Consider the following 22,233-nt stretch of genomic DNA (forward strand, 5'->3'; position numbering starts at 1 on the left):
CCTGAGGATGAACATTCATGTTTACATTTTAATCACCAGCGCTTCTATTCATATTATTGTGATCTTTTTTTTATTACATTTTTCATTTTGTTTTTTCATGAACAATTTCTGTTTCCGCTGCAGAGAGCAAAGAATCAGCTGTAGTTGAAACTATAAACGTGTGAGCTAAAAATAGTTCATATAATCCAAAACTGTGATGAAATAATAATAATGTTTGTTGGTGATAGTCGAGCAGACTGTATGAACAGAGCTGTTAGTTTGTGTATTAGAAACTCTTTTTAAAGTCAGATAACGCAGTTCTTTAGTGTAACAGCTGCAATCATGATGATTAAAAAACACAAGAAAAAGTTGTTTAAATAGAAAACCCTTCATTTTAATAGAAAAGTGTTGATAAAAGCAGTGAGACTCTCCAGTGCAGAACAACTTCACATAAAAATAAAACAATATTAAAAACATCTCTGTGTGATGTGCATTTGTACTAAATAGATGGAACAGAATGGAGGGTGGCAGCAGTTTTAACTGTCTGCATTCACAAAATACAGACAGTTAAAGCGGCTTTAGAACATTCAACCCTGTGGCTGTGAGCCGATGCGCTGCTTCTGTTACTGTGACTTCACACCGATGGTTTAGTCCGGATCCAGAAGCGCTTCATCACAGAAGTTGGTGACATTGAAGCTTTTTACAAGGAAGTATATCTGGATCACAGACTGTGTCTAAGAAGTGGACGTAGTCATCGTGACGTCACTCTTTGGTTTGTGGACCGACGTTCTGAAGCCTCGAGTTCGGCGATTATACCGTCGCCATCTTGGCTTTTTTGCAGCCGATGAACATACGTTACCATATTCGGACTGTGGAGGAGTGACAGCTCTGGTAGCGGCAGCGACCTGTCAATCACAAGGTAGCCCCGCCCTAAATCATACCCTGCTGTATGGACTCATTTTCTCATAGACTTCCATACAATCCTGATTTCTTTTTGCAACCAGAGAAGTCGCCCCCTGCTGGTCTTTAGAGAGAAAGCACGTTTTAAGACACTTCCGCATCGGCTTCACTCGGCAAAACCGAAGGTTGCCGCCTGATCTGGATTAACCTGAACCAAGTGGTCCAAGATCAGTTCCAGTGAGACTGTGGTACATATGCGTTCTTACAGGATTACATTTTTCACGTGAAGCATCTTTAAGCATCTCAAAAAGCGCATAAGTTAAATGTATCTCCAAACAAGCAGAAACTATTGAAGCCTAACTTTATGTCACATGATAGGAAAGTGGAAGAGAAGTCTTCGTGACACCTACAGGCGGTTCACTAAAGTTGCCTCCATTGATTTGAAGTGATAGTGCCACGAAATCTCACTGACCGGGCCTTGAGAATGACAAAAACTCAAAATAATAAGGTAAAAACAGGCTGAAGTGACACTGTGAGGATGTTTGGCGTCCATTAAAACACCCGGTACCAGCACATCCCAGCAGCCATCACTTCTACTTCTGTCTGGACGGCTCTGTGTGTGTGTGTGTGTGTGTGTTAGCAGTGCATGAAGCGTTAGTCAGCAGGTAAACAATAATGTACACAGACAAAAGGGAGGGTTTTCCAGAGAGCTATGAGCCAATCAGAGGCCAGGTTTCCATCGCCCGAGATCAAAGGTCATCAGAGAGTCACTTCCTTTGATTAGTTTCCTCTTAAAAGAGTCAAAATGTCATGGATAGCTGTCCTCGATGGGTTCCAGGAAGCTTGGAGGCCTTCTAACAGGTGGTTTCAGGTTCACTTCCCTTTTTTATTTCATCCTCCGTCCATCACTGCCGTCTCTTTAAGTCTTTATCATCTGTATTTGTGGAGGCACATCTGGCAAAAATAGTTTTGAAAGGTCAGGTTCAGGTTCAGGTTCAGGTGTGTTCACTGGAGACATGTTGTCACCCATCACACGTTCACTGTCAGGTCTGTGATGAAACCACCTGACTTGTTGTGAGTCAGATCAGCTGACTCGTAATGGACGGATTTCATTGGCCGATGACGCTCAGCAGCAGTATTGTTCTAATGTTTTAGACAAACTGGCTTGCCATATTTTCATAAGCAGCACTCCATCCATCCGTCAGCACACATGTCTCATTGGAACTGTTGCACAGTCACAATGTGAACACCTTCATCCTACAGTCAGAGGTCAGAGGTCGTGGCCAGAGGAGGCAGCCGGCGTTATGAAGTGCTCTCTCTTTTGTCGTTTTTAGGGACGTAGTCCCAGCTGTCTCTCTTGAACTCCTCCTCCTCTTTCTTCTGGAACTCCCTCTTGAAGAAACCAGCCTGAGAGGCACACAGGTGGACCATTCAGTACCATTATATTGCGATAGACTGGAATTTACCAGTACGTTATATTAAAATATACTTTATTGTAAAAAACATATAGCGTATATAATTTACCTTCCACAGACACCAGATGAGAGCAGCCAGGATCATCAGACCCAAAACTAAACTGACCACGATGATGAAGACTTTCACTGTTGTTGTGGGTTTCTGGGTAAAAAGAGCTTCTACCACCACCTGTAAATGTAGCACAGAGTATGTGATTACTGGGGACAGCTAGAATATAGATAGACGTACAGAAATGGAGACACATTTCCAGGTTGAAGACCTAGATGAGCTCTTGCTCGACTCTACAGTGGTGTTGGGTCTTGACTGGTGTCGAGGTGTTTTACCTGCGCTGCAGGTTGTTCGGTGATGAGGGTGGTGTGAGGACCTTCTCTGGGATTAGACAGCATCGCCATGCTCTCCAGCCTCATGACACCGTGACGACCCTGAGACGGAGATATCGGGAGCTTTTCATTTCTTGAACTTAAACTTCTTTTCTTGATTTTGAGTGTTTTCTTTGTGTGAGTGAATTGTTTGTGAGTTACGCCTTGAGGGACGAGTACATTGGTTGTTGAACTGAAACTCAACACTTCCAGTAACTTCCCTTAATATAACACTTCCCACTAAAGAAACTGAATTTGTTTTTGCTGCTTCAGCGCTGAGTTGCAGTCACTGAGCATAGATCAGCTGAGGTGAGTTTGGATCAGTGAAAGCAGCATGTTAGCAGTGCAGACGCTTTGTTGGTCTGTATCCACAAGGGATGCCTTCAGGCTCAGTACTGAGTGTAGGATACCTGCATTTTGGCATCAGTTAGAGTCACACAAACACAACCACACAACCACTGTAGTTACACATGAGCTGATACAGTTTGAGTGAAAACAGTAATCTGTGTGTGTGTGTGTGTGTGTGTGTGGGGGTGTGTGTGTGTGTTACCGGAGCTTGGAGTAGTACAGCAGGGTTCAGTCTGATCTCCAGTTGGATGATGGCATCTCTCCCCGCCTCCAGGTTACCGAGACGACACACTAACCGCTCACACAGCTCATCGCGACGGCCACAGAACTGCGCACACACACACACACACACACACACACACACACACACACACACACACACACACACACACACACAGACACAGAAAAAGACTGAAGTTCATACACTATAGACCAGTGGGGTGGTGACCGTTGACTCCATCTCAATATCTCGGCCACAAACGGCTGGCCATGCTAGCGGTGTGTGTGTACCATTCTGCGGGTGGAGGTGGAGGAGAAGAAGAAGACGAGCTCTTTGATGAAGGAAGCTTGAGGCACATCACAGTCCTCCAGGACTGAAACAGTCGTGTCACTGATCGAACACACACCGTGAGACGACTGCAGGGAGAGAAAATGTTCATATTAATACTATATATCCACCAATTCATTTACCGTGACCATGACAACTACTACTGTACTACTAATACTACTTCAACTACTTCTACCCAATCAGCGACCACCATGGCTGAGTGTTCTGACAGTTGTCATTAAATGTCCAGACGGATTCTTAGTCTTGTTGATTTACTCTTTGAAAAGATGTTTCCTGATTTAAATATTTATTTTCCAGTTTAAAACTATTTCATTAAGGCAAAGTTCTTATTCAGCTGCTTGCTTCTTTTGTTCCAGGCACGATGAGTAGATACAAACCCTCTAAATCCTCTGTATCTGCAGGAGTCCCTGCCCTCTGGTTACATTTTCTTATTTTACTCTGCTCAAGACCTTTATAAAAACCTCGGGACCAGAGCGTAAGCTCCAAGAGGAAGCTACGACAATGGCTGACACGGCGTCGAAACGTTCCAGAACGATCCAGCTCTACCTCAGTTTCTCTGGCTCCAGTAACCGACAAAGATGGCAGCAAATTGTGAACTCAAACGTCGGCAGTTGAAACGTGTCTTCAGAAAGCCTGCGAGGGAGCTCGAATCCACTGCAAACAGTTCTTATACTGACTCTACTTCTACTTCTGCCACTGCTGCTTGTGCTGCTGCTGCTGCTTGAGCTGGACGTACCTGCCAGTCCACCACCTGCAGCAGTCTGTGTAGGTTCGGTGTGAGGATCTTCGGGAGCGCGATGTCAACCACAGTATCTACAGACCTGCTGGGACCAGAGTTTAACACCTGCAGACGATATACCGCAAGAGATCAACAAAATGCAAAAAGGGAAGTGAAATCTAAGATGTTTCCCCTCTGAATCATAGAGTAGAAATGTAAAGTAGTATTAAATAGTTGCTCGTTAGCTCATTAGCTACCTTGTACGTGTAGTTGAATCGTTCAGCGTAGCAGTCAATCGGAGTCGTGTCTTCATCTCCAAACACAAATGAGGTGGGAGTCACAAAACTGCAGGACAGACGCCAGACGGTCAGTGAGGGGGTCACGCACTAACAGTGTTCTCAGCCTTGCTGCTCTACAGCACGGGCTCCAGCTGTAGAGCTCTGTGCTCAACACACAGCAACACTCAATCCAACGGCTCAGCATCCAACTGTCTGTCTGTCTTTTTAAAACTAGAAACGTTTAGTTAAATTAAAAACAAACTAAATGCTGAATGTACATTCATTCCAGAATACAAATATATTTTCTTGACTTGGCTGTAATATTCAGATTTTCTGTTTAATGCTCATGTTAAAGCTACAGCAATGACAACATGCAAACGACCCCCTCAGGTGATAGAAAGGTCTGTCTTGATGATTAATCTGATAATTTCATTTGTTTTTTAGATCTAGTTTTATTTTATTTAGTTTGTTTCCTTGAAGCATTTTGTTGTTAAGTATTTGTAATTGTCTTCTGTAAATAAATGATAAAGAATGAATAAAAGCTGAAGCTAAAGGCTAATGTTGTAGCGGTACTAGTACTAGATGTAAAAGTTAGAGCCAATACTACCACGCCTCCCCTTCCTGTTGCTACTTTAATACTTTATTTCTTAAATAAGTGGAATACAGTTGCTATATTTCTCAGCAATGAGCCTCAGTTATTGAGGTGATCTCCTCTTGTGTGAGTCTCATAGTTTGTTTCTTTACTGTAGATGGAGATCAGATCAAGAGGAAGCAGGTGATTAGTGTGTGTTGGCTGGGACTGTGCACACGAGGACAGAGAATACAATGGAGACTCATTTTTATGGTTAATTTCATGTTGCATATTTGAAGTAATATTAAAATGCTTAATTGCTCATTTAAAAATAGTTGTATCTCCAGTGTCCACTGTCTTCATTAAACATGCTTTTATTTGAGAGCATATTCTTTGTGTATTTGAGTTTTTCTTTTTAGTTGAATTGCATTTTGCTATAAAATGAGACGACAGCCACGACAGCGACGCTGGTATTGTTTCCACCGTGTGAGTCTGTTGTGTGTATGATGTGGGTATGATGCAGTCATAGTGTGCATGATGCAGTCAGGAAACATTACAGGTGTGAAGTTGAGATCAAAATGAAGGCAGAGTCTGAAGATGTGTGCGGCCCAAGCAAGGGAAGTAGGGGAGAGGCCATTGGCCCCCACAGTTTAGGCCCCTGGCCCAATTCGGCTTTGTGGCCGAAGTGATTCCAATCGCAAAATGGTCTCTCATTTATGTTTTATTAAAATATCTGTCTTACAGCACTGGAATTGGTGTAATTTGTTTTCATCATAAAATGAAACTTGACTCTAATTATCTGCCTTGTGTGAAACACTTGAGATTTGAAAAGTGCACTATGCTGTAGATTATTACTGATATTATTCTAAAGGGAATAATAGTAATGAACTCACCCGTGGATGTTAATGTCGACTCCATATTTGAGAGGAAGGAAGAGGCTGACGGAGTTGTCATGGAGATACTCTTCCCTCTCGTAGTTATCACTGAGGAGAAAACAGATTTAAGACATTTTAATAACTTTATTTTACTGTGGATGATTTTATACTTTTACTCCCGTTGAGGACTTTCTTCACCTGTGGAAGCGTCCTTACCTGCTAATGTTGACGTGAATGGTGACGTCACCAGGTGTGCTGTTCTGGTTGACGTCCAATAGGAAGTTGATGTTCAACTGCAGGAAACAGGAAATGCGTCAGTGATTTCAAGTGGACAGCTGCAGGATGATCAATACACGTTTACCTTCCTGTACTGTGGACTCTAATCTGGTGTATTATCTCCTTTTTCATCTTCGTCTCTAAGTTTAAACGTTTCACATCCACCTTAAAACAGCTGCTCAGTCTATCTCTGGGGGGAACTCAGATATTTCAACAGCGTCTTTCACAACATTTACTCTCAGAAACAATTGCGACACAAGAAATACAGCAAATATCTGCTGACCAGAAAAACGCTGGGGAACAAAAAGTACGGACACGCTGGATCTGACCTTTGATCTACAGGCAGTTTTGAGTTGGACGGGGCTGAGGATCATTTTAGCGAACCGTGTAGCTCTAAAGATGGCAATGTCCGTCTGTCCCAGTCACAAATGTATTCATTTATGACATTCACTGTTCGCAGACTGCTAATGCTGATGATTTTGGTGAACCCCACGAGGTTCACATTTGTGCTTTGGAGTGAAAAGTCTCAACAACCATTGAATGGATCGCCATGAAATGTGGTTCAGACATCCATTCATTTTGTGCTAATGTTAGCATGCTACCACACTAACCTAAACTAAACAATTTCAATCCAGGTGTGTGTGATTGGTTGAGGTTTACCTGGGCGTTGGCTGAGAGGAGGAGGCTGGTGACGCTACAGTCAACACCTGCCGTTGTACTGTTGACTTCCTGTGTGACATCACAACTGACCACATTGTCCTGCTGCACACACACACACACACACACACACACACACACACACACACACACACACAGTTTGTGCACTTTGTTTAATGAGTTGTGAGCAATGAGTTTGTGTTGTGAGCAAGTTATAATTCTTTAGATTTCATGTTTTAGATTTTATTTATCGTTGGATTTTTTTTCAGCAACAGCCATTAATTAATTCAGTAATTACCAGTAAAAATATAAACCATTGTGTCGAAAACTTGCAGCATGAAATCAGATCAAGGTGTCTCATTGCATGATGGGAAATGGCAAATGATTGTCTGACTTCTTTATTAAAACGCTGTGAGTTTGTTTGGCTGCATTGTGAACAGATTTACCAGCTGCTCCTCTGTGGAGTGTTTGGTTATCAAACTACACCTGCAGTTACCAGCGGTAACCACAGGTGTCGCCAAATCAACCAGGATTTGAATCCTCAGGATTTTTACTTGAACTCACGTTCTGCAGGACTTTAATGTAGTGGATGTTGTCGGGGAAACGCAGCGTCAGTCTCGGCAGGAAGGCGTCGTCTCCAGAGTTCAGCAGCGAGGTTTTCAACATGATCGTCTGTCCAGAGCCGAGGGCGAAGTACTGCTGCTGACTAACAACAAACAACAACGAGATAAACAACAACACCGATGTTCCAGTCCGACCGACATCAAAGTAAAGCTACTGACTCATGACAACAAACACTAGGATTATGCAAAAGTAATGATTGTAACGTTTGCCCTTATAGAATCATTTTGACGATAAGGAAATTATAAACTTCGATATATTGTTGTTACATTTCTTGACAATGTAACAACCAATCACATCACAGAGACAAAGGCTAACATTGCTAACAAAAATACCTGGAGTATTTTCAACAAAAATATTGATTAAGAAATAGGTTAACATTTTGAAATAAGAGTTTGATGAGAAGATCGGTAAGCACTCTCACATCTGCACACGTTAAATATGAAACTGCAGTCAGGAGCCGGTTAGCTTAGCTTAGCATGAAGGGGAAACAGCTAGCCTGGCAGTAGTTTGAATATATACCTACCAGAATCTTTACAGCTCACCAATCAACATGTTATATCACACACGGACAGACAAAAAAATCACTGTTTGCTGTTTTGGTAGTTATATATTTTTTTTATCTTAAGTAAGAGCCACTTCAGTGTTTATGCTAAGCTAGGTAAGCCACATCCTGACCGAGAAGAAAAGTCAATGAGCATATTTCACACAAAAATGGTACATTAACCTGACAAACACATAAAAAAACAGAATGGTACAGCTAGAAATAAAATAAAATCCCTGCTGCTGCTAAATGAATCCTCTGAATTAGCCAGCAGCTAATTAGCATCATGTGTTAGCTTATGTGAGCAGAATAACCTCCTGGCTGATATTTATGTGTTTTAACTGGACTCATAAAATATAATACTGCTGTCGTTTTAATCTGTTCATCTTTCCGTCACTTTCTTTATAATTCACACACAACTTCCTGCTGTGTGTGTGTGTGTGTGTGTGTGTGTGTGTGTGTGTGTGTGTGTGTGTGTCTATGTCTGTGTGTGTCTGTGTGTGTATGTGTCTGTGTATGTATGTGTGTGTGACTCTTCTTACTGTGGCAGCACTAGTTGAGCAGACAGCTGCATGTTGGTCGAGCAGTTCACCAGCGAACAGGAACGAGCAAACCAAGTCTGGCAGAGAAAAAGAAGCCGTGAGTTTATTGATGACGTCAATGATAATAATAATGCATGTCATAATTTTCCTCATTCACGACATTACAACCTCTGAGCCCAGCCTGACAGATGATGACTAATGTGCTGATGAATAACTCCAGCTGCAAATTCCTACATGTTAACCCGCCCTGCTCAGTTTTTATGAGTCAGTGGGACATAGTGTGGACTCAGGATGAGTTGACTGATGTTGGTTAATGAGCTGCAGCTGTAAACACATCTGGATTAGCAGGAAGTCATTTTCAGTTATGCGCGTGTGTGTGTGTGCGTGTGTGTGTGTGTGGTGGAGCGGAAATCAGATTAGCTGTTTCCTGCCCTTTAACACAGATCAGTTTGGTGAAGGATAGAACAATCTGACACGGAAGCTGTTCCAACACGAAACTGATGGCTTAGTTATCATTATTCTTTTTTACATATTATTCTTAATTTAGTGACAGCACAATGCACACAGTAGTAGCAGTAGCACATATGAGTAAATATAAGTCAACCTAAAAGTTAACTGTAGGCTAGTATTCATTTCTAGTTAGTTGGTGTAACAAAGATGTAGGCTAATTCAAAGAATGAATACTCTGAGCAGTTATTACAAAGAGATAGGAGTTTAAAAAGTCTAATTTGTCTAACTTTTTCCTGTGACAAATAAATATGGAGCGTTTCCTGAATGTATCTACAATGACAAATCATAATCACCTTGAGACCAAACTGAGAAGCCATCAATAGATGAAATAATTAATTGTGAGATCTACTTTCTAGGCTTGCTGAAAAAAAGTTAATGTAACCTGATCGTCTTTGAAAAAGAAAGACAAAATTGCTCTTTGCCAATAATGAATTAACGCTACATCGGGACACTAAGCTCCTTTTGATAAGTGGCTAAATTACTGGTGATAGCATTAGCCTGCACCTGGTTAAAGTTAGCAATAGCTGCCACTAGCTGGTGTTAGCATTAGCCTGTACTACGTTGATGTTAGCACAAGCTGTAACTAGCTGGAGTTAGCATTAGCCTGTGCTACGTTGGTGTTAGCACAAACTAACTAGCTGGAGTTAGCATTAGCCTGTGCTACGTTGGTGTTAGCACAAACTGTAACTAGCTGGAGATAGCATTAGCCTGTACTACGTTGGTGTTAGCACAAGCTGTAACTAGCTGGTGTTAGCATTAGCCTGCACTACGTTGGTGTTAGCACAAGCTGTAACTAGCTGGAGTTAGCACTGGTCGCTACCTGGTTGGTGATAGTATTCTGGTGTCCTGCACTCTGCTGCAGAATGGGTTTTAATGGAGGGAAGGTTTTGGAAGAGGCTCTGTGGGTGTTTGTATCTCTGCGACTGTAAGAAACTTCAAACTTGATCGGAGTAAAAATGTCCTTCACATCTTTCTGTAGGAGAAACAAACAGGAACAGAGGAGGAATAAACAAAATTAGCATTCCCACAACTAATCCAATCATGGTATTACGCCCAAATTAGAAGTATTAGCTATATGTTTTTTGCCCAAGTGATTATGTGATGTTTTACCCTTTGGTAAGCCACGTGTGTTGTACAAGTGAGCTGTCCATGTCGGGCTCTCACACTCCCCCTTGTGCTATTGGCTGACCCGTTGCCATGGAAATAGAAACGATGAGGGAAAGATGGTTTATGGAGGAGGTCAGAGGTCAAATTGTATTGAAGATCTGAAGAGAGAGGGAAACTCTTCAATGTCAGTAGGTAAGTCATACACACTTATGTACAATATAATTGACCATTTCCTGAACCCCACCCCCAAACAGCAACCGGACAATCATAGCTTAGCAACTGTAAGTAGGCCCAGCAGCCAATGATGTTGCTGTAATAAGAGGGATACTCTAAGCATTTAAATACTTTGGAGGGTTGTGTGTGTGTTTACAGTACCTATAACTCCTCTGAACTGTCTGGACTTGACACTGAAGCAGACGGTAACATTGAAGCAGACAGTTGGAGTCTTGTGTTCTTGGCACAGCGCCACCCGCTGGTCAATCTGCTCGGGCAGAATCAGAGATGCCTTCACCTGAATCACCGGACGGGTCCTACAGGACACATTCAGAGAAATTATTACAGCATAGTGACTGAAATGCAGTCGTTTGAAAACAGTATGGATCTTATTATTTACAATCAGGAATCTGCTTCGACAAAATTTTGTTATTTAAAGCAAAGATTTCTTTCCACAATATGTTGGGAAGTTTTTGGATAAACAGGATGTCCTGCTTCCCCTGCAGTGTAATTTCCTTCCAAATCAGCTAAAATAAGGAAGCTTCCTTCCTGTACACCTGTATGAAAGGAGACAGAACAGAAATTGGAGCTTTTCTAGGTTCTGTTTGAAAAGAACAGTCAGATTTTACCTGAGAACCACGGCAGAGTCTGAGAGGAAAGCACCAACCGCCACATCTGCAGAGACGGAGAGTTTAATCTGGTTTAACTGCACAACATAACGGATGTTGTGACATAGGAAATGGTTGTTTAGGTTACCTTGGTAGCCGTTATCGTCAATGTCAATGCCAGAGCTCAGCGACTGGCCGAACATCCTGAGGTTACGACCCAGAGTGGATCCAGTAATCCTCTGAAAACACACACACACAGAACAGAACAAGTTCATTCAAATTGCATCTTCGGACTCCGCAAAGTGAATCCTGGTTACATTTAATATTCTTCATCATGAGACTCAAGTGAGAGGATAGTGTTACTGCCTGCCTTGCATAATCTTTAATGACATCAAACTTGTCACTCAGTTTGTAGACAGAAGGTGAATGAGCAACGATGGGTTACGCTTGTGTCCTAAACCTCTACATCTACAATACTTTGCTCTGAGAATAAGACTGATTTCTTTTTATTGAATCAAACTATTCTATTTATTCCCTTTATCCTTTCATTTGACTACACAGAGGTATCTAATAATTTTATAATTCATACAAAACACACAAGTTTCCCATCATACAACTGATAGGAATGAAGCTATTAGCCAAGTTGTAATAAACAGCAATTGTCTATTAAGTATCTTGAAAAAAGGCTAAAATCAAATCATAAAATCCATTATAATTCTATTTATTTATTCATTGACGTATTCATTTGTTTGTTAGCATTGTTATTATTAGCATATTATTTGTACCTGAGATGGAGTTGGTGAGATGCCTTCCTCCCTGCCGTTGTAAATGTAAACGGCTCCTTTTAGCTCGTCTTCCTGTGGGGCTCCAACCGCCACATCTACACACACACAGGAGTTCATATTACTGCATTTGTGAGGACTATTGCTATCTCCATTAGCTAACCCATCAGCCTAACCTCAATCTAGGGCTGGGCGGTATATTGATTATATTAATATCGTGATATCAAAACAATACCATATTTGATTTTCTCCATAGGCCCCAGCGTTACCTCAAACTTAAACCTACAAATTGATTTCTTTCCTTCCAGGTAGCCATTGCTTCATGTTGCTTTATCTACAAAACGTTCAGAGACTTGAAACCTGCTGCAGATTGTCAGTCAATAAGTGGTTAATTGATCCTGTGGGAGGTCAGGTCTAAATGTTCTGAGGTGGGTTTGTGAGATGTGAATAATGTTTGAATGGTGCCCTTGAGTGTGCGGTGGAATGCGTGTTTTAGCGCCACAGTTTTGCTGCAATGTGCAGAGGCCTGTTGAATCGTTTTATTTGGGTTTTATGTTATTCAACCTGCTTTGTTGTCATATAAATATATGTGACTGGTTCTTGTGAGTTTGTTCTTGTCATTGTGTTAATTATGTTGATTTTGACTATATGCATTGTCCGTTAATGACGAAGCATCCCGTCATGCTGGCGTCATAATGAGGTTATTAGGAGGTGGTTCAACTGTAGTAGGACAGCACTGAAGGCCCCGGTATAAAACACACGGCCTGTCACTGGTAAAAGCAGTGTGTGGCCAAGGCCCTGTTGTAAAATGTTCAGCAGGATGAAAGTATCCAGGATTAGTACATAAACGTGAGAAAACAGCAGCATGGTCCTTTAATATTTAACCTGAGTCCTTTGAAGATGTGAGGGTCTGAAAGTCAAACAGTTTCTGTATTTTTTTTCTGGACCATGCGCAAGCATACACACACACACACACACACACACACACACACACACACACACACACACACACACACACACACACACACACACACACACAACTTATCTAGCTGTGGCAGATTAGAAGGCTGGTTCAGTTACAGAGCGGCAACAGTTTGTCATTACAGTTTTAATGAACGTAATAACACACTCCAACCTTCACACACAGATGGTGGGGGTCTCTGTGTGTGTGTGTGTGTGTACGTGTGAGGGCGTTGTGTTGAAGTCAGTGATGTTAGTTATCAGGAAGTGGCAGCTACGGTTTTTGGTGGGTGGATTTGTACCCTTGGTAAGAATCGTTAAATATGCAACAGTATGTGTTTTTGGTTGTTCAGTGCGGTAGCAGTCATCAAAGTATTGTAGTAGTATTAGTAGTATTGTAGGATAATTTGTGAGGCAGCAGAACTGGGCAGAAAATCAAAGAGCAGCTCCCTAATCATTGTTGAGGTGCCCTTGAGCAGCAATGTGGACTCCCACCTGCTCCAGTGGAAATACTTAGTGGACAACTGAAGATAGTACTACTGCTACTACTGAAGCAGCTGAAGTGTTAGTAGTACAAGCTTTTAAAGTAATGCTAGTAGTGGTATCAGAAATAATAGTAAGCAGTTTTGGAGTACTATTAGTAACATGTATGTTTGCAGTAGTGTTAGCAGGAGTAGCCTAGTACTAATAGTAACAACAGTAGTATTATGTAGTAGTAACAACAGAAAGAGGAGTATTTTCAGTAGTAGCACAGAGTAACTTTTAGCAGTATCAAAATAAGTAACGTATTTGTAATAGTTTGTAGTACTAGCAGTTATTAGCAGTATCGGAAAGAGAAGTAGTATTTATAGTAATACTTATAAGTAGAATCATAGAGCCATTGCAGTGGCATAACCAACAGTAGGAGTAGTATTAGTAGTACTAAAAACAGCAGTAGAATTTGCAGTTGCAGCAGTAGTTATAGTAGTATTTGCACTAAAATAAATATATTTAATATAAGTATATGGCAACAGTAGTAGCAGTATTTATTAGTAGTGTCAGTAGTAGAAGCAGTGTTGGAGTACTATTATCAGTACTATAGTTATGGTGTTTGCTGTGGTATTAGCAGCAATTATAGTAGTAATAGCATTTAGTTGTATAGCAGTAGTCCAGAAGTTGTAAGTAGTATCTGCAGTAGCAGAAGTAGTTGCTGTGGTAGTAGAAGCAGTATTAATAGTATCAGACATCGTAGAAGATGTAGTACATTGCAGTACTGTAACAGTGACAATAGTTTTAGTATTTGTAATGGTATTAGCAGCAGTAGTATTAGTACTGTGGTGTATACTTGAAATGGTTCCACCAAAATAAAAGCAGACAGGTCAGGCTGTGCAGGTGTGCTCATTACCGCGGTAACCGTCGTCGTCCAAGTCTCCCAGGTCGGCGATGGTCTCTCCAAACCGGGCGGCGTAGGCATCGCTGCCAGTCAGCTGAAACTCCGCCTCCAACAGCTTCGCCTGAGACAGAGTCAGTTTGTGAGGAAACAGACGACACAAAAGGTCTATTTAACAAAAGTAATAGATTACTATGAAGCATGTAACACAAGAACCTGAGCCCGATGTCAGGGGTCAGATAAATACTAAAGTAGTATTTGTGTTGAAGTGTGTGCTCACATCGCCCTGGTTGATGTACACATGGACTCTTCCCTCCTCCCTAGTGACGCCTGTTGCCATGGGAGCGCCGACCAGCAGATCTGACAAACCATCAGCGTTCAGATCCACGGCACACACGCTGGAGCCGAAGTAAGATCCCAGCTGCGAAAAACAAACGCACACAAGCCAAGTGCTAAGTATACCATTGTTTTGAATGGAGGACGCTAACGCTAAGTGGCTTCTCACCTCTTTTCCGGAGACCTCGGAGACGACTCGCAGCATGTTGCTGTCAACAGTGAAGATGAAGACCTGCACAGCACAAAGACACACACTGACCTCAACCATCACACGTACATAACACTACACAATACCAACAAAAACTCAATAGCAACTCAACTTCACAACAACATCAAGAGGAGACGGGAACGAGACCGACTGTCTTGAAGTTGCACACACAACTGACATTCAGACTTTCAGTGCAGTCAGTAAACGGGTAGATGGGTACACAGGTACAGTGGGTCTCCCCCATGGACTGTATATAAGGTCTCACCTTGCCCTTCTGGTTGTATTGCGGAGCTCCACCCACCACCTCCACAGTACCAGGACTCAAAAAGGGTCCGGCTCCGACAGCGTAACCTGAACCACAGCAGGACACAGTGTCACATGTTGAGACGTTTGCAGTGGTGGAAAGTACCCAAGTTCATTTAAAGAGTATACTACTTGATTCCCAAACTTTTGGGTTGGTGGCCCTTATCAAAATGTAAATCATCTACACTTAATCTTTATTATTAGTATATCAGACTGAAAATGTGAAACCAAGATTATACCAAACACAAAGAGAACATGTAATAACCACAGCCACTGAGCTTCCGTCTTTGGTGTAAACCGCTACTTCCTGTTTATTTGTGCTGATCAGCGAGTTCAACTGCTGTGCACACACACACACACACACACACTCCTAACTGAAGACAACACACACTCATCAGTCTTATTATTAACATCAGTCTTTTCTGACACGGTGAGAAGAAACGCCTCATCTGAAGAACATCACACCTTTCTGTTCAGCTTCCTGTTGAGTGAACAAGGTTTCGCAGGGTTCACCAAGTTAAATGTAAGGTTTTTTAAGACCTTTTTAATAACACAGAGAATGCAATTTAATACAGGTTTTACCTGGCAATATGGGACCAATTATTTATTAACATATACTTTTTTTTAGTACTTCCTAGCGGTATATAAAAATAATTTTCTTATGGTATAATTAATTAAATGAAAGTGATCTGTACCTGGATTAGCAGCAGAAAAAGGCTGAAGGGATTAACCAATTGAAAATGATGAATTAATTTAAGTTTGGATTAAAATGTAGACTTGACACTAGAGCTTCCTAGCACCTTTAGCACAGGACAACGCGGCATGGTGTAAGCTGTTTACCGTCATGATACCTTCATTTAGGAAGCCCAGTGTGGCTGCTTCTTCTTCAATTATTCCTTCCTGCAATGTTTAAAACGGCTCTACCGACCAGATGGTGCAGAACACATGCTTATCTTGTGTAGCAGATCACTTTTTAACCAAACAACAGCACCGCTATCAGAGACCCGCTTGACCCTGATGATAAATACCTGCCTTTCTTACAGTGATTCACAACAAAAGCCTCCCAGCGGTTCGCCGGTGAACACTTTGAATGTGAAGTAGAAATAAATATTTGGTTTGTATAAGATGTAACTTAAGGTCATTTTTTGACCGACATCAGCACTGCATGATAAAGTCTCCGCATACTATTCAACTATCGAAGGATTTAAAATGTGGGAGGACAGAAAACACTCTTCCTTCTGTGATACCCTTAAACCTTTCCAGCAGTAACGTTGCTTCCTCTCATGCGCCAGGTGCCAAATATCTGAATACTAACTGAATAGAAACTGTCTCATGCAACTAGGTTTTATGCAGCTGAACGCTATCGCGCAGTCTACAGGCAGCGCATCATCAGAGTCCTCTGTGAGTACTGTTGTCAGCACACAGAAGGCTTTCAGCTACACGACTGCTGTGGGCTCAGTGGCGTTTTGGCAGCATTCAGACCCGAGTACACAATCACTTTAGTTATGTGCCTGAGTGTGGAGAAAATAGACATAGACACAATAGACAAGACTAAAAAGCCTGTGTAGATATTCTGTGTAGTATCAATTCAATCATATGAGATGGACTTGTTAAAAACTAAATAAAACTCATCCTGTTTAGACTGGGAGTCAGAGTTCTGTGCTTTAGTAGCTGCAACGGACTGATACGTTTCACCTTTTTGGGGATAAAAAGAAAGAAAGAAGGTAGAAGGTATCTGCCGGGTAGGAACAACAGCACCAGCAGTAGCATAGTTCTGCGGCTGTGGTACTGTAGCAGTGACTACAGCAGGTACAGAGGTGTACAGTAGCAGGTGTATCTGTTACCTAGGTAGCTTCCAAAGCTGACGGCTCCAGCGTCGTCGTCCAGGTACACCGACATCCCCCCGCTGGACGTGTTAAAGACCAGAACTGAACCCGTCCAGTAAGACGTCCCCGGGGCCCCCATGATGATCAGATCCTGAGAAAGACACAGGCATGATATAATGTGACGTGCTTCTCTTAAAAAAAGCTCCATCAAATCTCTGTAATACACGCATTTCTTTAAACATCTGTAACATCTGTTGCTTAAGAATGGGAGTTGTGACATTTCATCTTTTGTAACAGGAAGCTGATAGTCTTTGTTCTCTTGAAAAAAACTGCTACATTTCAAGAGAATGAGGAAGAACAATGAGAGAGCACATAGCTTACAGATTAAAAGACAACATCATGTATGTCTGAAGTTTTACAGAAGATGAATCACATTCAGTGGAAACTGTGAAAACAAAGAGGACTTTAAAGGAGCTTACTGACCTCTGTCAGGAAGTTGGAAATGCCGGCCTGACACGACCCATAATCCTCACCAAACTTCCTCTGGTGGTCTGTAAGAGACACACAGAGATGTTGAGGGGTGAAGGTGAACAAATAAACAAGGAGATAAAACCCAAATGTTTTCCTTCTGCAGCTGAACAGCTGCTGCGTTCACACACACACACACACACTGCAGAGGGGTCTCTGTTAGTCACAATGCATTTGAAAAGTGTCAATAATCATTGTTATAACACCAAACACTGTTAAGTGCTCGTGTACCTCTGTAGCAGGGAATGATGGGCTGGGCGTGCCTCAGGTCGTTTCCATAGCGATAACAGACTCCGTTAGGCAGCTTGTGGTTCTGGCCGTCTTTCTTTGAGTAGAAGACGTTCTTCCAGCGGTGAGCACATGCCTGCACACACACACACACAGAGCATACAAACGCCATGTGACACAAACTCATTACTGACAATAACACAATCACAAGTTAGCAGTTGAGTGTAGTTATTCTCATGACCCACGTCATTGTGAGAGATGTTTGAGTGTGTATGTGTGTGTGTGTGTGTATCGACCATTATCAGCCCGTTCATCAGCCTATTTTAAACCTGAAGGGAAGCCGTTAATCTTTCAGTCACTGTCTAAATGTAAAGCCTCTCTCACAAATAGCCTGAGAGGAGGTTTTCAAACAGAGCTTTGTGTTGTGTAAATGTTCCATGATGGCTTTATTCACACTTGACAGGACGGTGGTAGAGCTACAGCTCTGCTATGTCACTGCTGGAGAACAGCGATGAATCCTATTTCTTTTTTGTGGAAGGCAAACTATACTGATACCGCCATTAATGTGCATCATTTTCTGTTTTTATAAAATCATTTAGGACACGTTTGTGGAAACTGCGTCCAAGCCTCGAGGCTCTGAGTGTTTCACAAATATTCTTTGTCTCAGGAGAATTTGAGGCAAGGCATTCGGGAAAGAAGGTGTTACCAGGATATGTCCTCCGTTGACTCCAGGTTGTCTGGACAGACTGACTCCCAGCCACTGGTGATCACTCTCTGCATCACACGTCTTCCCACATTGCAGAACGTCTGCAAACACACACACACACACACAAATTAATTCAACAGTTTCACACATGCAGCCTTCACCGGTGATTAATTGGTGTTTCACTGTTAGAGGCCACATCTGACCAGCTGATAGTGTTAACATGGTAGACATCTGAGTCCTATACTGTGTTTAGTCATGTTCAGACCGGTTCTTAGTGTGTGTGTGTGTGTGTGTGTGTGTGTGTTGCTTTGCACTACTGTATGATCCGAGAATTATTTTACCTAATTTTGCTTTGTGAGATAGGAAATGCTTCAGATAATGCTCCTCATCTTTTGCTCTATTGTGCGAGGAACAGGCTAGAGTTTCAAATGCAGGAGAAAAGACTCAACAGCACACACACACAGACGGAAACACACCAGCGTGCATGGGGTGGCAGCGGCGGGACTCAGCGGTGATGTTGCAGCGGTAAACGGCTCCTGGAGATCGAACCGACGGGCTGGAGGATGAGTTTGCCACCGGGGCTCCAACCACCAACCTGAGAGACAGAGACACAGACAGAGAGACAGTGAGACAGGATCTGTCTTTGTGTCTGCTCAGTGTCTGAATGGCATCTGTGTGTGAAGCATCAAAGAGCGTCTCTCATTGGCAAGGACTGGCTAATTAGCATGCACACACCAACACACGCAGACACAGCCCTTCTGTGATGGCAGCTAATAGAGCATCATTAACATAATCAAATGGATCTAAATGTACTGATCTCTAGCAGATCAACAGAGGATCAACAGAAGACCAATAGAGGATTAGCAAACTATGAATAGATGAACAAAGGATCAATAGTAGATCAAAATAAGTTCACGGGTAGATCAATACCAGCTATGGGCTCCATGGTGATGCAGCAGGACTGAGTATCCAAACATGGATGAGGAGGGGCCGCTGAACTCCAGACTGTGGTCCTGATCCAGACTGTACCCTGCTGCAGGATGGACCAGGACCAGCACCAGGACCTGAACCAGGACCAGGCTGCAGCAGACACACATGCTGCCCACTGAGGGAGGCATGATGGACGACAGACTGCAGGGACACCAGAGACACAAATCAGTAATCAATACACATGAGATCAGAAGAAACGTCGGGTCTTTACGTCTCCATCTTTACAAACTCATATAATCTGTTTAAACTCACATAACTTTATTTAAATGTTAGTGATGATATTAAAGGTACCAAATATGTCAGACTAAATATCCTAAAATAAAATAAAATATCTATCTGATGGAACGTTGCAAAGTCTTGTGTTTTAATATTTCCCTCAGTGTAGACATCCTGTAGCTTCAGTAGATGGTTAACCTAGCTTAGCATAAACACTGAAAGCTAGCGTGGCTCTGTCCAAAAGTAACACAATCTACCTATCAGCACCTCTAAAGCGCACTAATTAAATGGCGACTTTTTGGCTGTTTGTTGTTGTGTCATGTGACGTGTAGCCAGAAGACAAAGGTGGAAACACGAGTGAGGGTTGGAGAGAGCAGTGTCGGGAAGTTCATTGTGTTGTAGTACAAAAAGCGTAGCTTAGTGCCGTCGAACAGATTTTCATTGTCATGGCTGAATTTTGAGCTGATTCGACTTGTTTAGACACAATAACAAGCGAAAGGTAAATAAAAACGTATGATTTCTCTGTTGGGTGCTTTCTATAATGTTGCCAGGCATTTATAATAACAATCTGACAACAAGCACTTTTAGTGGAAGCACATTGACTTTGAGGAGTTGCCTTGAGCGGTTACATTGCAGCCCGATTATTGGCCCTCAATTCTGGACCCATTTCAAAAATTGGCGTCCACATTAATCACTTAGACACAAAACATGGGAAAATAGTTTATTCTACAAAACCAGAGTAAAAAAATGTTATCAGACAGAATCAGTTGGAGGAACACATTTTGGCAGAGGTCCCCCGAACTTCTTGGTCCGGCCGTGTCAACGGAAATCTTCTTAAATATATTTGTAATTAATAAAAGTTTGATATCAGGACGTGAAACTGAGCTGTGGTTCTCTTACTGAGCAAACATGTCCTTCCTTACTCTTATTATAAGGCTATATTTACAGATTCATATTGATTAATCAATGACAGTTCTGTATCTAAAATGTCTATAAAGAAACAGTAAATGTTTAAACCCCTTTCTTAATCTGACCAACAGTCCATAAATACAACATTTAGAATAAATGGTTTTAAAAGGAGAGAATGTTTGTTTTTATGGCTGAAAACTTTTCTTCATCAACTCTGTCAGTCACTATAATGTTCTGCCCGAGCACTAATTGATTAACCGACTACCGGTCATCGTCTCGTGTAACTAACGGGGAGTTTACTGTACCGTTAGCAGATATCCCGGGTCAGACTGTGGGTCCGGTGGGCTACCGGGCAGATGTTGAATCAGTGGGCCACCTCCGGGCGGCAGATGTTAAACCACAGTTAAAGCCGCAACGTGTTCCAAAAAGTCTCCGTTAAATCCTGCTCGATTCCCGGCGTGACACGCTCGTGGAAACCTCCTGTTGCTCCTCGGTCCGTTAACCGTCTCGTGCGTGAAACCGGGCTGGAGGAGCGCACGAGGCTCTGGGATTGTGTGACAAGACAGAAACAAGTGAAGCTGGGTGGAAGAAAGCTGAAGAGGAAAACCCCAAACTAGAGTTTATTTGAGTTTTAGATGAAGTCAATGAAACTGAGAAGTGAGCGCGCGGAGACCCTCCCTCCGTCCCTCTGTGCGCGCGAGTGTATTGTGTGTGCGTGTCTGTGCGTGTGTGTAACGGTGTTTCCTCTCCACCCGCGCAATGTCCGTTTAAGCGCGCGAGGGTGTGCACGCGGCTGTGTGTGTGTGTTCGGGGTGTTTCCTCTTCAGTTATCACTACAGTGTGAATGCAGTCAGCGTGGCTCTAATCTGATTTATACTGTCTGAACGCTGAAACACAGAATAACCTCCTCAAAGATACAACTTTAGAAACAACAATTAAGCAAACAAATGACGTCATGAATATCAATCGGAATATGTTGGTCAGAGCTTGTGCAGATGTTACAGATGTGACAATAGAACACAGTGGTGGAATGCCTATTGTAGGCTGCATATCATTTCCATGTTTTGCCATAGCTCTACTCGCATTTGGGAGGGAAATATGTTAGCCTACTCTTTACTACACTACAGGTAGTTGATAAGTGACTTTGCAGTCTCAGATAAATAAGAATAATCAACTGATAAATCATGATATATTATTATAGGTTAAGCTACTAAATCAGCCCCACCTTCTCCAGCTGCAACATATAAATAACGTAGCTTGTGTGGTTTTGATTCTGGTTTTTGTGGTGTGTATTTGTGACTTGTGTTTTTGTTTCTGTTGGACACTACTGTTTATTGTTTAATAGTGATTTCACTTCTTTTGTCATCCTTACATTTGGCTCAATAATATCCCCCAGTAATGTAATATATATACGATCCTAAAATAGGCACAAAAAAGTACCCTTCTATTACTGTCTATTACTATTACTGTACTTTTTGAGGCTCACACTTTTACTTTGTGAAATGTTGAATGCAGGACTTCTAACTTCTGACAAAGCATGTCCACAATGTTGCTACTTTTACCAAACATATTCTCGTAAAAGATCTGAGCAGGAGGACACTAAACCGTTTTTAAAAGCGTACTTAAAGTTGATTCACTGTGACGTCACGGCTGTCATGTGGTCTGTAATCCTGCTCAGTTGAAGTGACGCTCCTTGTAGTGCAACATGTAATTATCTCGGTG

The 22,233-nt window shown here is 42.1% G+C and overlaps 1 protein-coding gene across 2 annotated transcripts; it reads right to left on the bottom strand.

Annotated features, from left to right (window-relative positions):
- Window positions 1-266: 266 nt before the first annotated feature.
- itga4 (integrin alpha 4) lies at window positions 267-21,061 on the bottom strand. Of its 2 annotated transcripts, none has more exons than XM_079170551.1 (29): window positions 20,817-21,061; window positions 19,327-19,527; window positions 18,873-18,991; window positions 18,397-18,497; window positions 17,694-17,826; window positions 17,418-17,485; window positions 16,953-17,085; window positions 15,071-15,156; window positions 14,767-14,829; window positions 14,542-14,682; window positions 14,277-14,385; window positions 11,936-12,030; window positions 11,299-11,389; window positions 11,172-11,217; window positions 10,705-10,859; window positions 10,333-10,487; window positions 10,043-10,195; window positions 8,713-8,789; window positions 7,570-7,711; window positions 7,009-7,107; window positions 6,289-6,365; window positions 6,091-6,180; window positions 4,606-4,693; window positions 4,367-4,474; window positions 3,573-3,698; window positions 3,265-3,390; window positions 2,679-2,777; window positions 2,404-2,523; window positions 267-2,286 (listed from the first exon to the last, which is right to left on the bottom strand). In XM_079170551.1, the coding sequence occupies exons 2-29, from the start codon at window positions 19,512-19,514 to the stop codon at window positions 2,182-2,184; spliced, it is 3,093 nt and encodes a 1,030-aa protein (XP_079026677.1). In that variant the 5' UTR covers window positions 19,515-19,527; window positions 20,817-21,061; the 3' UTR covers window positions 267-2,181. The 2 variants fall into 2 exon arrangements, with proteins under 2 accessions (XP_079026677.1, XP_079026676.1); XM_079170550.1 differs by having other exon boundaries at window positions 7,009-7,110.
- Between the last annotated feature and the right edge of the window lie 1,172 nt (window positions 21,062-22,233).

Source organism: Pholis gunnellus (genome assembly GCF_910591455.1).
Source record: "Pholis gunnellus genome assembly, chromosome: 12".
NCBI lineage: Eukaryota > Metazoa > Chordata > Actinopteri > Perciformes > Pholidae > Pholis > Pholis gunnellus.

What these genes read in the sequence shown, in the direction of transcription:
- itga4 (XM_079170550.1), bottom strand. Translation starts at nt 19,514, where the DNA reads ATGCCTCCCTCAGTGGGCAGCATGTGTGTCTGCTGCAGCCTGGTCCTG. An exon ending in CCGAGGTCTCCGGAAAAGAG is followed by an intron (nt 14,683 to 14,766) that starts GTGAGAAGCCAC and finishes TGTTTTTCGCAG; the next exon opens with CTGGGATCTTACTTCGGCTC. An exon ending in TCTCACCAACTCCATCTCAG is followed by an intron (nt 11,390 to 11,935) that starts GTACAAATAATA and finishes GTGTGTTTTCAG; the next exon opens with AGGATTACTGGATCCACTCT.